The sequence below is a fragment of the Mytilus edulis genome, chromosome 12 (assembly GCF_963676685.1).
Source record: "Mytilus edulis chromosome 12, xbMytEdul2.2, whole genome shotgun sequence".
NCBI classification, from domain to species: Eukaryota; Metazoa; Mollusca; class Bivalvia; order Mytilida; family Mytilidae; genus Mytilus; species Mytilus edulis.
This window is the reverse complement of record NC_092355.1, coordinates 77,042,283-77,060,161: the sequence shown is the minus strand read 5'-3', so window position 1 is coordinate 77,060,161 and position 17,879 is coordinate 77,042,283. Positions and strand designations below refer to the sequence as shown.

Sequence of the window (17,879 nt, the reverse complement as noted above, 5' to 3'; positions counted from 1 at the left end):
TGACAACTTCTAGTGGAAAATCCCCGGCAGCTTTACGGAAAAGTCGGTTTTCCAGTCAGTTCCAGTTGAAGAGGTTGACATAGTTGTTATTTACGTGTTAGGCCGTCTGCCGTTATCAAGAAAACGAAACAAAAAAGAACATTGTAATAATAGAAGAGAAGTGTTATGGAAGTTTTGTCCACAATAGAACGCAAAACTCCGAATAAATATCCAATAGGAGTTGGTTTGAGACCATTCGTGAAGCCGGAATGTTTACATGCACGTCCAGGTGATTTGATAGAAATTGATCGTACAATTTTCGCAGAATGGGGATTGTATTTTGGAAAAGGAGAAGTTGTCTTATTGGGTGGTGACTTAATGATAGGAAGAACTACCTCCACAAAAGTTGTTAAAAGAAAACTAACAGACATGGGTAACGTTCTTGTGCGCGTGAACAATAAGAAAGTACCTGCAAAAAACCGTTCCCTTATTTCATTAAAGGCAAAGACGGTCATTCAAAATGTGAACAAACTAATCGGAAAGACAGTTGAATATAACATTTTAAGTAGAAACTCAGAACATTATGTGACAGAATGGAAATATGGACATGGCTGGAGTGATCAGGTAAACAAAAATGAATTTGCATAACTCACCCAAAAGTAATAGAGTATTTATGCAAATTTGTGCTTTTACGTGAAACCACACAAGTTCAGACAACTTCTGTTCCCTTAAATTTGACCTCACGATTGTTGCTTGACATCAAAAGGATATTCAGATCAGATCTAAAAAATGAGAATGGAAATGGGTAGTTTGTCTAATAATGAAAGAGACACAACCCGATCAAAGGCAAAGAGCAAATAACAGCCGAGGCCACATACAATGTATAGGTCTTCAACACACAAAGAAAATCCTGCACCCGTAGGTGGTTCTCAACTGACCCCTTAGTTGGAGATTACTCTTGAGGCCGAGAAAAAAAAGATCCGTGTTTCCGGTAACCCGACCGACCCTGTTTTTTAGCCCCGACCCTAACTTTTTTATTGGATCTTCCAAAAAAAAAAAAAAATTATCAACCGACCCTGTTTTTGACACAGGCTTCTGATAGATGACATAATATTTTTTCTCTCTTGCTTCCTCTTGCATAGAAAGCCAGTAAAACATGTCAAAAAAAAAAAAAAAAAGAATTCCGACCTACCGACCCTATTTTTTAAAATGATGTTACCGGAAACACATATCTTTTTTTTTAGGCCTGATGTCCATTTTGCCAGACAAGCTGGGGCGGTGGGATGTCAGAGCTCGTCCCATATCAAAAGTTGATATTTGCCCGTCCAAAATCATTAAAATGGATGCGCTGCTTTGTTCTGGGACCGACTGATCGTTATAAATAGGGCCTCAATTTATTTATTTTTCTTTTATCTCTTCATTTATGTAAAGAGTAAATCACCAAAAACTACTGAACTCCGAGGAAAATTCAAAACAGAAAGTCCTCAATCATGCTAATGAAATAGCAAAATCAAAAGCTCATCAAAAGAATGTACAACAACTGTCATATACCTGACTTTGATTGAGTCTTGGCACAGGAATTTTCTTATATACATGTATAATTTTAATCTACCTGCCACCCTTTATTTTCTCTTATTTAGACAGTTTCCACAGTGACCCACTCAGAAGCAGGACAAATCGCCCCACTATTAAAAAATTTAAAAATCGCCCCAACCTGGTTAACCTACTCGCCCCACTTTTGAAAAAAATCGCCTCACTGGGGAAAAGGGTCAAATCCAGTTAATTTTTCCCCTGTCAACTCGCCTCACTTATTGAAAAAAGGAAAAATTCACTTCTATATTACAATTTTCAGGTCTACCAACTAGCCGCACTGAAATGAAAACTTATTTTAATTTTTGTAATCTACACAGAATACAAAAAAAACCCCGAAATTTATTAAACTTTTTTAACATTCTTAAAATATAATTGCAAATACATTTTCGTATCATTGTTGGAGAATAACTTTATACTTGTAAGCTTAGTTATTTGTATAACAATTGAAAAGAAACCTGTTAATTGTATCATAATCATACAATTGAAGCAGGATTAACATTTATATATATAAATTTAAATTATTGCAAAAACTGAGTTTTTAACAGCAATTTGATTTTATAGCACTTCACTTAGGTTTTCAAAGGTATTGACGTGGGCAGTGACAATGTAACGGGATTGAATCTTTTTTATAAGTGGTTTATCTATTTGTCATGAGTGGGGCCAGTTGATAGACTGTATTTCAGTGTGATTTTAACCCTTTTCATAAGTGGGGGCATGGTATCATACCTATTTGCAATGGGAATTTACCCTTTTTATAAGTGGGGCGAGTTGGTAAATAAGAGTGGGGCGAGTTTGTGAAAAAGTGGGGCGATTTGCCAGTGGGGCGATTTGTCATGGATTCGACCCACTCATTTAGACATTTTAACTTTTATTTTCAAATGGACATCGAGTGACTTTGCTAATATCGGTATTCTGTCTATTTCTTCATGATCACCTCCTTTAAAAAAATAAAATCACCAAAATACTGAACTCTGAGGAAAATTCAAAACGGAAAGCCCAGGGCCGTAACTAGGGTTCAAATTCAGGGGAGGCAGGGGTTTGGGGGCCGCCAATTGAGGCCATTTTTTTTCTCCAAGTAAAATGGCTAAAAAAAGTATTGCTTGAACCTGGAAACAATTTGTATGCAAAAACACGGAGATTGCTGTTCGTAGTAAGCCAAGGCTCCGTCTTTAAGGCTGTACTTTGACCTATAATTATTTACATTAAATACATTGTGACTGCTCATTTTGTTCTCAATATGGCTAAAAATCACCCATTTTCCTTTGATTTCCTTACTTTTAAAAACATCAGTAATTGCTGTCCCAGATCCTTGAAGCAATTTTTTATACAAACAATTAATATCTGTATTTAAAGATATTTTTGTTAGAAATCAAACTGGTAAGTTAAAAAAACATATAAAGCAAGATCATAGAAAGATATTTTTTTTGTCGAGGACCTTGAATTTTAATATTGTAGAAAGCTGATTCTGAACAGACATGTATATAACTACAACCAGGGACTTTCTAAACTAGTATACACTTAGTTTAGAAAATCTCTGCTTCAATGAATGGGAGTGTTTAACTACTATGGCATTGACCATAATGTTCTCGTACGATCGGCTGGGAGACGTTAAAAAAATGACACAACAGCTGATTCAGCCGGTAACGAATTTCCATTATCATAAAACATTCACAATACAAAGGGAACTTCCTCCGCTTAATGGAGCCCCTAAAAAAATGTGAATAGTTAAGTTTTATTCAAAATTGTTGAAAGCAAAGTACGAATACTGAATAACAGACGGACGGCCACACAAAAATAAAATACTGAAACAGTTCACTTTTGGTAAAAAATACCGAAAATGACAGATATATCACGTATCATAATAACACTGTTAAAACTGTAAACTTGTGTTGTTTATAATATAAATTCAAGTTCTCCGTGTACATACTGTCAATATTTCATTTTATTATACTTCAAAAAAAAATGTGGTGTAGAAAATTACTTCAAAGCCTCATAGGTACACGTAGTTACGGCCCTGAAGCCCTTTATCAATGAACTGTACATTTTATATATGAGGACTTTTTTCATAATCAGTCTTAAAGCACTTTGGGGATGGGGGGTAGAAAGGGTCCTGATCCCAAAATCCTGGGTTTAAAAACACGAAATCCAGAGGTCCCGAATTTAAATAAATTTAAATCCTGACATCCCGAAATTGGAAAAAAGAATTCCCTGATCCTGAATTCCTAACTTTAAAACACCAGATTCCCAGAGTCCCGATAAAGGTCCTATCCCCCCTCACTTTGTAGTTGTTTTATTTGTAAAGACTTTCATTGAATCTTGTATAACTTTATATTTGTGTCATAAAATTAGAGAAGTTGGTTTAAAGGGAAATTCCGCGATTTTTTACTTATCATCTAATTATGTTCATCTTAACATAAAAAACACATTTGCAAAGTTTTAAATTTATATTCCTTCTAATAACGGAGAAAATCAAGTATTTGTAACTTTTTTGGTTGAATTCTCGAGTGGGTCGTGACGTATTAGCCCGATTTATTGAATTCTGGGAAAAAATAAAATCTGTTTAACTCTTATAGCTTATCGACAATATACGTAATTAAAAGCGCACAGCTGACGAATGGTCGAAGTTATAAACCACAATATAAGAATGAACGAAAGTGAATATGCATATATATACCGTTTTGTATTGATTGAATTAAACTCCTATAAAATTATCTCTAGTAAATGTTTTTGAATAAATTTAATTAATTATTGTTGAGATTTTTTTCATAAAATATTTATTGAACATTTTTACTGATATTGAACTGAAAATATTTCAGTTCTATTTACCGTTATTGTTTTGATAATCATTTCAATGCAACTAATGTGTGAGCAGAGTGTGTATATTATTTTGTAAAGGTCACTGTATATTTCTCGGCTTGAGGTCAATTCGTTTACCTTGTAGCTATTTAGCCGCAGGTGTGAGTTCAAGCGTACACACGTATAAATGTTATTTGGAAAGGATAAATAGAAAGGATTAGAGTATATGCTGTCATGATGTTAATACACTAAGATTAAATACACGATGAGAATAAAGATACAATAATTAAATTGTGTAAATTAATTGAAAATAAAATTCAGATTCGTAATTCCGAAAGTGTATAAAAATAAAAGGAAACAATTTTTGATTACTTTCTTAGCGGCAATTGGCGTAGAGATTCAAATATGAAGCAAAAAATAGTAGTTTTAATCTTTAATAAAAACTAAATGCAATATTACCCAATTTGATATACCATTGTACATCTGTTTGATATCATTGACTTTACCGGAATTTCTTAACTTGTATTCAAATCTGGCTGTGTTTAAATGCTAATAAAACTATTGCAATTTTAAAGTTTTTAATTGACAAAAAAATACAACATACAACATGCATAATTTTTTTTTAGTTTCTTTTTAACATTTTATTCTTACATAATTAAATTCATTTGACAATCATTTACACGAACTTTTTGTGAAAAGAATACTAATTATCTAAGCTAAGGCATTATATCTTTTGAGGATTTTTGAGGATTTTTTTTAAAATTCTATGATAATAGTTGTGCAATGTTGAACATGATAGCCGTCATTAATCCAAATAAGTAATACAGTAGTTGTAATAAAAGTTATACTTTAGTCATGCATTACAGATATTGACGAATTTATAATAGTTCGTTCATACATCGTTGTTCATGAAACAATCATTATTAGTATACATGTAAGTTTCCTGACGTATAAGAGCCATTGAGGATGAGCTCCAGAGAAATCAGACTAGTTGCGTTTCGTTCGTTTGTTTGTTGGGAAAGGAGAGGAAATGCAACCGCTTGTACAGATAAACGACAGAATTACCATACAAGCATTTATAGTCAACACAATCAGAAAGAGTTCCCATCGTTAGACGGGGAATATGAAGGCTTCCAAGAATGAACAAGTGACATGTCTAACTCTGAACAGTTAGAGAACAGACTATCGACATCGAACGCTTGTTCTTGATATTTGAAACTGTATGCATATATATACGTATACGTTTATGATATAGTGATGAGTTCTGACAAAAACTAAATTCCTTCATGGTTATATCTTGCCATACGTTTATATTGGTTTGTAAGGTGATTACTCAAAATCGTTATTTGAAAATCCTGTTTGTGAGATGTAGATTCATTTCAATACAGAAATTTCGTCTATATATTTCACAAGTGTATAACACGGAGAAGCTCTGAAGGTTCATTACTCCCATTTTGTTTGGGTGTGAACCATCGATGTTTACAGCAATATCAAGGAATAAGGTGATGATGGTAGAAAGAACTATGGGCGTCATGTGGCAAATATTACATGCATATCGGACAATGAGTTGTCAATCTGTATGAAAAGTTTTCCAATACAACCATATTATTGAGAAGGAATGTTTACATGCTATACTCTCGTACTAGTATTACAGGGTTCTTGTGGCGTTCACCTTAGACACACATCGTTTTAACGATGTTTAAAAAAAGACAGAACCAATTTAATGTCATATTTCCCTATTTTTTAAATATAACTAAAATTCTTTTATCTGACAAGAATATCCCTATTTAGCGAACAAGTAATTTATTCTTTTTTCGGTTATTGAATACCAAGAAAGAAAATAAATCCCGAAATTAATTTGAAACTTTGATACTCAAGTTTCCCAGCAAAATATTCACATCCCCTGGGGATAATTAGTGTTCGTCCAGTGGCATATATAACAATTGTGATGACGAATTCCTTCCTTTGTTTGAGAACAATCTTATTGAAATATAAATCTGTGATTTTCCTAGGTCCACAGCTTCAATGAACCAAAGCAAAAGTTATACATCGACCTGTATTTAAATCAAATTGGTTCTCTTCTTCTTTTGGTATACAACTGTAGTCTATCGACATTCGATGATTACATACTGTTGGCATACGTTGGCTAGTCTATTTACAACACTTTTACCCCTATTTATTCAAAATATATGTTTTTTCTTATGTTCAATGTATACACGTATATATTTTAAATTGCGCTATAGTTCCGTAACTTTATATCCAGTCGTATAAACGAATCGTCGGCAAGTGCGTACATTTTTTTAAATCAATATTTCTGGTCTGTTCCAATCTGTCCTTCACTATTGACAATGACTATATATTACATTTTCCCAAATTCACCCTTGGAAAAAATATTTAAATAGATTTTAATTTCATCAAATCTTATTTTTTGGGTATTATTTATATATTATGAATTATATTCTTTACACCAGAAATGTTATTTATAAACAAGCGTATGAGTATAGTAATGACAAGTAAGACAGAGTTGTATATTATACATCTGATAGTTCAAAATGGAAAGTTATAAGTTATAAGTTATCAGCCGTGTACACTGATCAATACCTGCAGAAGTGAAACGATGCATGAACTTGCAAGCCCGACAGGAAATCGCTTGAATACCTGGACGTGTCACCTCACACCCCTCACAATACCTTTGGAAGTAATACCTTTAGCCATGCTGGTGATCAGATAAGGGAAGATCAAAATATATTTGAAAAAAGTTTATTACTTTAAAGAATTATGAACAAATTAGATTTTCAAAAACAATTTTCACGGAACACTTATTTATGATTTCAAACTTTGACTTTTCACCTAATTCCAATATCAACAGTTTAAAAACAACAGACCATGGTAATTTAAAAAAAGTAAGAATATTTTCCGTATCAAGTTAGTTAGTCGTATTAAACAACCGTACGATTGACAAGATATCGACACGCAATTACGACTACATCGGTTACTGTAGTTTTGTTTCTTTGTGGTTTATAGACATATCGTTTTTATTCATCGGGAAAGAAGACAAGATGGCGGATCTCGGAGAATTGATACTCTAAATTTAAAATCGATGGTGATCGCTTATCTAGCGGAATAAAACTTTAATATCTATGAATTTGAACATTTTTATACAGAATGAACATAATATCAATTTTTGATTTTTTTGCGAAGTTTCCCTTTAACAAATGACAAGTTTAAGTTGAAATAATTGATGTAATTTAATGAATTGACAATTCTTGAAAGCACTATTACATGTACTGTAGAGAAATTATTTTGTACAGTATCATCAAGTTGACAGAGTTCAAATGTAATTATGACTTTTGCTAATTAGATTAACACAATCCAGTGCTCATTCAATATTCTGTGCCTTTATCAACATTTGATCCACATTCTGAATCATACATGATATTATACTATTGTTTCAGATAAGGGTGAATGTTGGTTCCCATTATTCATTAAAATGTTTGAACCTGCTGCAATCATGTTTGTACCTGAATCTGATGTTCAGTAGTTGTCGATTGTTGAACTTGATGTGGTTCTCGTTTATTATAAAGATTAGACTGTTAGTTTTCCTGTTTGAATGGTTTAACACTTGTCATTTTTGGGCCATTTATAGGTAAGCTTGCTGTTTGGTGTGAGCCAAGGCCCCATGTTGTTAACCGTACTTTGACCTATAATGGTTTCCTTTTACTTAGATGGAGAGCTGTATCATTGGCACTTACACCATATTATATATGTACAACTTATATTTTAAATTGAAACATTATTGTGAGATCTTTATTATGATAATAATGATGCAACTGCCAGGTGAATAGTGTAAATTCAGAAATTATTGCGTGCATTTATTATTGCGATTTTGTCATTTTAGACTAAAATTTGAATTTTGCGATTTTCAGTTAATTGCAGTTTTAATTCATTTAAAAAACTTCAAAATGTGACAATAATTTCTGAATTTACAGAATAACTAGAACTTGCAATTTGGTATCTGTATGCAGATTTTTCTGGAATCTGAAAGATTAAACTGGTATTGTTGTCTATTCTCCATTTCATCCAAAAATCCTTAAATGCAGTATTTCTTAATTTAAAGTACATGTAGGTCAAAACTGGTTAAATCTGGTTTAAATAACAAATATTATATGTTAAGTTTGATATATAATTTTTATGTTTGTTACTAATACTGTCATGTTTGTCTTGGGAACAAACATATTTAGAGTTTCACATGTATAACATGATTATAAAAACAATGAAAAAATGTCTATGTTTTCTGTATTGATTTCTGTTTAAGTGGAGTTACACTCAGGAGTTACATTGATTATTTTTTATTCCCATCATTTAAGAGATCTATATCATGTATGTATTATATCCTCCAATCATCTGTTAGTTTTATTTGTAAGAGGCTGTGAGTACCAGGAAAATAAATTTACAGTGGCGGATCCAGGGGGAGGGTTCCGGGGGTTGGAACCCCCCTCTTTTTTGGGGCTGATCTATGCATTTGAATGGGGACATATGGTTGGAACCCACCCACCCCCCCTTTATCCTGGGTTGGGAACCCCTCCTTTTTAAAATGGCTGGATCCGCCCCTGATTTATATATATACATCATATGTCCAAGTTAATTGGGCCTTAATTGATATATTTTTTGTTTCTGCAATCCCTTTCCTGCCAAGCTAGGTGTGGGTAGCTAAGTAGGGAAACATTTTATTTTTTTCCAAATATTAAACTGTAACAATATCAGTAGATCATGTAGATCTGGCAAGCCTGAAAATGGGAAATGAAAAATAATATTTGACTTACTTTAGTTATGACAATAAAATTTTATTAGTGCACTGCTTTATTGAGTCGTTCAGTATTGGGGAAACAAACAATATTTATTAGGCCTTGTACCCTTGTTGATTTATTATCATGCTATAAATTACAATTTTACAGCAGGTGTTTCTATTAATAAATGACTAGATGCGTATTAGAATAAATTTAGAATGAAGGTAGCCTTGCCCCTAACAATCTACATGTATCATGTTTAACATTGTGTCTGGCAACCTGTCAGAATCTATTTTTATAAAGAATAAGAACAGTATTAAAAGGACTTGGTACAGACACAGAATTAAATATGCATAGCTACACACAGATGTCTATGCGATACATTATAAACTGTCAGAGACATGTTTGATATATTACTTAAGATTGTCAAAGTTCTAATCCTGACCTCTGCTTCTTCAGTCATGCTTCAGTGACATCGTGGACTCCTCCACTCCTTCCCCCCTTTTCTCCTGGGTTGTGTGACCCCCTTTTAGAAATGGCTGGATCTGCCCCTGAACTTGGTCACAGGGTTTGATTGTCTTTTAACATGTTTAAAGAAAAAAAACAAGAATTGCTATCTTTTTATACGACCGCAAAAATTTTAATTTTTCGTCGTATATTGCTATCACGTTGGCGTCGGCTGCATCGTCGTCGTCGTCCGAATACTTTTAGTTATCGCACTCTAATTTTAGTAAAAGTGAATAGAAATCAATGATTTTTTTAACACAAGGTTTATGACCACAAAAGGAAGGTTGGGATTGATTTGGGGAGTTTTGGTCCCAACATTTTAGGAATTGGGGGCCAAAAAGGGCCCAAATAAGCATTTTCTTGGTTTTCGCACTATAACTTTAGTTTAAGTAAATAGAAATCTATGAAATTTTGACACAAGGTTTATGACCACAAAAGGAAGGTTGGGATTGATTTTGAGAGTTATGGTTCCTACAGTTTAGGAATTAAGGGCCAAAAAAGGGCCTAAATAAGCATTATTCTTGGTTTTCGCACAATAAGTTTAGTATAAGTAAATAGAAATCTATGAAATTTAAACACAAGGTTTATGACCATAAAAGGAAGGTTGGGTTTGATTTTGGGAGTTTTGGTCCCAACAGTTTAGGAATAAGGGGCCCTAAGGGTCCAAAATTGAACTTTGTTTGATTTCATCAAAAAAAATCATAATGGTCTACATTAAGGTCCAAAGGGTCCAAAATTAACCTAGTTTGATTTTAACAAAAATTGAATCCTTGGGGTTCTTTGATATGCTGAATCTAAAAATGTACTCAGATTTTTTGTTATTGGCCCAGTTTTCAAGTTGGTCCAAATCGGGGTCCAAAATTAAACTAAATTTGATTTTAACAAAAATTGAATTCTTGGGCTTTTTTGATATGCTGAATCTAAACATGTACTTAGATTTTTGATTATGGGCCCAGTTTTCAAGTTGGTTCAAATCAGGATCCAAAATTATTATATTAAGTATTGTGCAATAGCAAGAAATTTTCAATTGCACAGTATTCAGCAATAGCAAGAAATCTTCAATTGCACAGTATTGTGCAATAGCAAGAAATTTTCAATTGCACAGTATTGCGCAGTAGCAAGAAATCTTCAATTGCACAGTATTGTGCAAAAGCAAATATTTTCAATTACTCAGTATTGCGCAATAGCAAGAAATATCTAATTGCAATTTCAATTGGAGTTATCTTTCTTTGTCCAGAATAGTAGTTGAATCAACTTAAATCTTTGTTTTATACAATATATATAATTAATATTTCAATTGGAGTTATCTTTCTTTGTCCAGAATAGTAGTTGAATCAACTTAAATCATTGTTTTATACAATATATATACAATGTATATTCACTTTTTCTACCAACTGTCGAACTGATAAATTAAAACAATCTTTACCATTCAGTGATAACAAGCACTTTATTTTATGATGTATTTAAATGAGTAGTTATTGTTGCAAACTCCTTTAGAAATTTGAATTGAGATCAGTTTTGGAAAAAGGGAAAGGGGGATGTGAAAACAAATGGGGGTGGGGGGTTAAATTTTTCTCATTTCAGATTTCATAAATAAAAAGAAAATTTCTTCAAACATTTTTTTGAGAGGATTAATATTCAACAGCATAATGAATTGCTTAAAGGCAAAAAAAATATTTTAAGTTCATTAGACCACATTCATTCTGTGTCAGAAACCTATGCTGTGTCAACTATTTAATCACAATCCAAATTTAGAGCTGAATCCAGCTTGAATGTTGTGTCCATACTTGCCCCAACCGTTCAGGGTTCAACCTCTGCGTATAAAGCTGCGCCCTGCGGAGCATCTGGTTAAAATATAAATTAGAACCCTTGGTTAATATCTGTGTCAGAAGTAAAATCATTTCACGAAGTACTGACTAAAAAAAACGTTTTTTTCTCAGAAAACTACAATAGTATACACCATGTGGTACATGTATTTTAGCGACATTGTTTACACTTTTTCATCAGAAATGGGGTTTGATAGTCACACTAACTTTTATACCAAATTCAATAGTGGTCCACATGACAAGTTAGTTTTAAAATTTGGTAGTCTTCATGAGGGCCGAACAACCCAAGGGGAATTTCTGAAATACTGTAAATTTGGAAACTAATCATGTTAATTTCTCCTGAACAAGTCAATAATGTCATTTCTTTTCTTTTTTCAGTCAAGAACAGCACTTCAATCCATGACAATATTTTCTACACCACCGTCACCAAAAGATGCTGGTATCGCTCATGAAAAACTGTCAGAAAGTATAAAGAGTATCCTACAAACACAGAACTCTATTGAAGATCTACAGTCTCCTGGTGCAGGAACTTGAAGTCCATTCTATTTTTACTCTATTGGGAGTTTACTGCTGACACAGAAGTAATGTGCAGAGAACGAGATGTCCGTTCCACTGGTGAAGATACCTGAAGTTCGTTTATCAATACTGTTTGAACTCTATAAATAAGGACTTAACTACATCAAAGACATTATTATTTTAACTCTATTTAAAGTCATGTGATTTTGTGAATAAGTCCTCTGGAAAAAATACATCAAGTTCATTTATCAACATTATCAAACTCTGTATAAAAGCAGTTTACTATGTACATCATTATTTAACACTTATGTATGGTGAAGATTTTCGGTCATCTAGTAAAATGACATGTACCTAGGGTTCATTTTTCAGCCGACTTGGAATTTTATCGACCTTAAAATCTGATAGTAAAGATGAGTCCATTTTCAGCAGGTATGGGCAGCCGAATTGATTTTTTCCCCCGGATAATACAACTTACAATTCTATTGAAAATGTGTGATCTATTTTTTGATGACTCTGAAGTCTGGTTGTATTGATGTATGATGAACCTATATATACATTGTATATGATTATATTTAACGCACTGGACTTGGTATATCATTGAAGATCTTTATTTCTTTATTATAGAAATCTTACGTCTGGTAATCAGATGGTAATAATCAATCTTAAAAACAGATCATGTGTCAAAGCTTTACTAAGAACACTACATGTACTTTCACTTTCTGTTTGGTTTCCCGGATCCATAGGTGTTGTTGTAACAGTTCATAATGTACACACCTTCAAACATTTCATTGGTTGATGTAATAATGATCAGAGCAGAAAATAGAATGTACTAGTGTTGTCAGATCTTTGTTAGTAAATAGGATATGTATTCTAATCAAATAGGGTCATAATACATATAGATATTGGATCAACTTGCATCCACATGTCTCGCCTTAAATTTTTCATGAATGAAATTGAGTGTTCCTGAATTCATATCTAAAAAATGAAGATTTATTATGGTAATTGAATTTATATGATATTATATTTATGTACTGCCTTTAAATTTAGACCATGATAAGTTATGTTATTTACTTATACCTCAACGTATGGCACTCAGGGGAAATCATTTTTTAGTGTCAATACTTTGTAAATTTAGGATTTTCTTTTCTTAGGCAGCAACCATTTGATTTTCTGGGGGGGGGGGGGGGGGGGGGGGGCTATGGTTTTTTTTGGAAAAAAAAGTTTGTTTCCAGTTTTTGGAGAAAAAAATAATTTGTTTTTGATTCTGAGAAAAAAAAATTGTTTGTTTCACCCTCAGCTGCCACTATATGTAATGCTAAAATTGAAAGAAAAAAATTATTTTCGACTTGTCGCGAAAAAAATAGATTGTACGGGAAAAAAAACCATAGCCCCCCCAGAAAATCAAATGGTTGCTGCCTTAGGTGAATGTTTATGCATATATCATGTATATATGGATGTCTCGACAATTTCTCATCAATGGCAAAAATCATGTAGATTTGACAGCAAATTAAAACTGTTAATTTTTAAAAGAGGAATAGTATACCGGTACTTAGTTTGCTCAAGATGTACCATGTCAATTCACAATAAAGTCAAGCCCCTGCTCAACTTTAAGATATGACTATTATTTATCAAGTACAATATCATTATGTACATGTATATCAAATTCAAGAAACCTGAATGCTATTCAAATAAATTTGCCTTTTCAGTATCTGGGGATGGTATGTGGTAATAGAATCATGGTCATGATATTGTTTATAAACTGTACACCAAAATAAATGATATATACATTGAAGTATTTAAACACCATATCATGCTAGCTATAGGTATACACAAAAATAGATTTTGGATTTTTTATTCTGAATTATACCTGTGTTTAATGAGTATAAAATTTCATCAAGTTACAACTTTCACAAAAAATATTTGAAAAATTAGGTCAGCCAAATGTCATAATTACTGAAACGTAGATATTATTCAGGTGAGGAATTGTGTTGTTCTTGTTAATGTAAACACGACTGCATAACATCTAATGATATTGATAAGTCAAGATAATTAATTTTGTTTTCAAAACATAACCTAATTTATTTTATTATGTAGTACAAAAATGTTAATCAAATGACCTTGAACCTTGTATTTGTATTAGATAACCGACATATTTGTAATCCAATGTCAGTAAGATATAATTATTATTAGGTTTGTTTTCACCTTAATTTAGGACTGTACAAATGCATTAATTTTATCATCTGGTTACGATCCACTCCCGGTCTCTTCGGAGCGGGAGTGGATCGTAACCCTTGGCTAGCGAAGATGTAATTTTATTGTCAGGAAAATAATTTTCCGTCCATTTTTAATGATCAAATTTTACCAAAAATGTAATCAAAGACAGTTAATTTAGTAGATATTTTTCTATGTATGCTATATATGCTAGTTTATTTTTGAAATTCCGTATGGCACACCTGTATTACTTGGCTGCATGTACATCAATTAAAAAGCCCTTAAAAATGAAAAAAAGTGCTCATAATACTTCAAACAAGTAACTTTGGAAAGGGCCGTATTTAGGCGTCCCAGAATATTACATGCAATGGTTCTGAATTAAAAATGTTTCAAATTTATATTGAAGAATGCACATTTATGCAGCATAAAGTGAAACAGAAATACTCTTAAGAGGCTAGGGTTGTCATTATCACCTAAAATAGGCAATTAAATTATTTATTTTTTTAGTGAAAGCTAATTAAAATAAAAAACTACATTTAACAATGTTTAAGCCTATTGGAATACACCTAATCGCTATTTATTCCATTCCGGATAAGTTCTAAAATTACACAACTTTTTCATCCAGTTGAAGTTATCTGGGACCCTGTTTAAACAATTCACCATGCATGATACTTTTTAATGAGACCTGTTTAAACTACTGTAAATACTTCAAACAAAATATTTTTTTACTTCAATTTTGATTTCAAAAAAGTGGATCATACAATATCAAATTTTCTTGATGATCACTTTCTAAAGTTTTTTCTTCCTCAGCTCACTACTGATGACCTCCATTTTTCGACTGGTGACCTCAAACAGGAAGTTGTATAAATGACTGTTTTTCCCAGAATGGACTAAATAGCGATAAGGTGTATTATAGACATGATAGAGAGAAAGGATCAACTACAATAAGACTATTTATTGTTCTAATTAACGACCTTTGATGGGCAACATAACATTTATATATACAAAAACAAATGTTTTACATTGACATGAAATATTTAATGTTCTTACAGCATGATTTACCGGTGTAGAGCTACAAAAATGTACATTAATTCCTTCATCTTACATAAAGCATGTATAATTTTCCCAGGGAGAACCCATTAACCATAAAATCATTACAATATTAATTGACATTTTCATAGCTTATTGAAGTTTTGTTTGAATCTGAAAGACAGACATGACATATTTTTGGTTAATGCATGTTGAGTACATTTAATAAAAAATATTCGGCTGCATGACCTTGTGCAAGAATTCAACAGACATATTTACCTAACGTAAACTTTATCCTGACCAATCGTTAACAAATGCTCCTCAAGATTGAATAATCAAAGTCGGAGCATACTTTAAGTATGAAAAAGTAGCGTAGCTAGTTTATATTTACCAATTCAGGGGCAGATCTAGTCATTTTTAATAGGGGGTTCCAATCATATGTCCCCATTAAAATGTATTGATCGCCAAGATAAAGAGGGGGTTCCAAACCCCTGAACACACCCAGCCCCCCCTTTTTCCTGGATCTGCCACTGCAATTTGTTACTAGTGCTCATCACCATTTAATAATCAAAGTCGGAGCATACTTTAAGTATGAAAAAGTAGCGTAGCAAGTTTATATTGACCAATTCAGGGGCAGATGCAGTCATTTTTAAAAGGGGGTTCCAATCATTTGTCCCCATTCAAATGTATTGATCGCCAAGATAAAGAGGGGGTGTCAAACCCCTGAACACACACCCCTCCCCCTTTTCCCTGGATCTGCCGCTGCATTAAGTCACTATTTAATAATCAAAGACAGAGCATAAAGTTAAGAAATAGTAGCTTAGTTTATGTACATTAGTCAGTAGAAATTAAGTCCTCACCATTAATTATTCAAAGTCTTAACAACAAAAAATTAAGAAGTAGTAGCTTAGGCCACACTTAAAAATATTTTGGTTTGCCCAAACCCTACCAAAAGGTTGAGACAGTGGGTAGGTAGGTAGAAAAGAAATTGAAGTATCAGATGTTTATTAGTCTTCATGCCTATTTGATTAAAAAAAAAACTTCTTCAAATCAGGACAATAAAAGAATTTGAGTAGGCAGCTTTTTTCTGGGTAGGTAGCGTTTGGGCAAACAAACCTATTATTTATTATGGCCTTAGAACATGAACATTAGTTGTGAAAGATTTGTCCTCAACATAGATTAATCAAAGACCGCGCATTAAGTTAAGAAATACTAGCTTATTACATGTACATTTATGCAAATTTGTGTCACATCATTTATCATGTGTAAAAATTGTCATGTTGGTTCAATTTTTGCAAGTCTATTTATCATATGTCTAGTCCTTTAGAAGAATTTCCTGGTGATATTTAAGTTGTGTTTAAATAGATATATGTTGTATGTTCCTAGCAAAAGTTGTGTTAAAATATAAAATGTTTTTTACCATTATAGTAGAGTGGCATGGTTGAAATGGTATTTTTGATTATTTTTTTTGTTTAACTATAATCCATTTATTTTGGTTTTTTTTTTTAAATTTGATAACTGTTTTGATTTTTGATGTATTACATTAGTGTTGAATTGTACAAAGATTGAAACTTGTAGATATATCATGTACCAGTAAGAATGAGGAATACAAGAGTTATTCCCCTTTTACTGTCATTCATTAAATAAATTAGAAATGAGTATACAATACTTTTAAGCAACATTTCACATAAAATATTGTAAAATATCTTCAAGAACATTTTAAAAATTGAAGCTTTGTGCCAATGGTCGACAGGTCCCTTTTTTTGGTTTTTAATATTTTGCTTTATTTGCTTTTTTCCCACCCGTTAATCCATACACTTGTCTTATCCCATAGACTGTTTACTTGTCACCTATTGTTCATGTTTATACAGACAAAAAGTGCTGTCCAATTATGTATTAATTGCTTTAAGCATTTTTTAATAATTTTTTCAAAAAAAATTTATCAGACTTTTTATCCATCATGTATCATCAGTTTACACACATCATTGACATCTTCATAAAATCCACACACATGATGAGTTATTGACAAGTGCTACTGTATCCCTGCTGTATACTAGATTATGATGTGCACTGTATCCCTGCTGTATACCAGATTATGACGTGTAATCAGTGTTTCTATTGTTGTTATTGTTATTGACAAGAAATAAAAAAATGTTTGAATTAAAGTTGGTTGTGATACGTTTGTTAGTGTTTAACATGGCAGTATAATGGTAGAAAGTTCTTGATGATAGCAAACTTGGTAATATAATGGTAGAAAGTTCTTGATGATAGCAAACTTGGCAATATAATGGTAGAAAGTTCTTGATGATAGCAAACTTGGCGATATAATGGTAGAAAGTTCTTGATGATGGCAAACTTGGCAATATAATGGTAAAAAGTTCTTGGTGATAGCAAACTTGGCAATATAAAGGTAGAAAGTTCTTGATGATAGCAAACTTGGCGATATAATAGTAGAAAGTTCTTGATGATAGCAAACTTGGCAATATAATGGTAGAAAGTTCTTGATGACAGCAAACTTGGCAATATAATGGTAGAAAGTTCTTAATGAACAGCAAACTTGGCAATATAATGGTAAAAAGTTCTTGATGATAGCAAACTTGGCAATATAATGGTAGAAAGTTCTTGATGATAGCAA

General features: G+C 32.4%; 1 protein-coding gene across 3 annotated transcripts; it reads left to right on the top strand.

Moving 5' to 3' along the window:
- The first annotated feature begins 14 nt into the window (after nt 1-14).
- Nucleotides 15-17,409, top strand: LOC139499179 (phospholipase A and acyltransferase 3-like). 3 transcript variants are annotated; one of them, XM_071287860.1, is made up of 4 exons: nt 15-603; nt 11,867-13,155; nt 13,426-14,247; nt 14,327-17,409. In XM_071287860.1, exons 1-2 carry the CDS (start codon nt 166-168, stop codon nt 12,020-12,022), a joined length of 594 nt encoding a protein of 197 aa, XP_071143961.1. In that variant the 5' UTR covers nt 15-165; the 3' UTR covers nt 12,023-13,155; nt 13,426-14,247; nt 14,327-17,409. The 3 variants fall into 3 exon arrangements, with proteins under 3 accessions (XP_071143961.1, XP_071143962.1, XP_071143960.1); XM_071287861.1 differs by having other exon boundaries at nt 13,426-14,759; nt 15,121-17,409; XM_071287859.1 differs by having other exon boundaries at nt 11,867-14,247.
- The last annotated feature ends 470 nt before the right edge of the window (nt 17,410-17,879 follow it).

Bases quoted from the DNA above. Each gene is read 5' to 3' on its own strand.
- LOC139499179 (XM_071287860.1), top strand. From the start codon at position 166: ATGGAAGTTTTGTCCACAATAGAACGCAAAACTCCGAATAAATATCCA. The intron at 604-11,866 runs GTAAACAAAAAT...TTCTTTTTTCAG, and splicing joins GACATGGCTGGAGTGATCAG to TCAAGAACAGCACTTCAATC.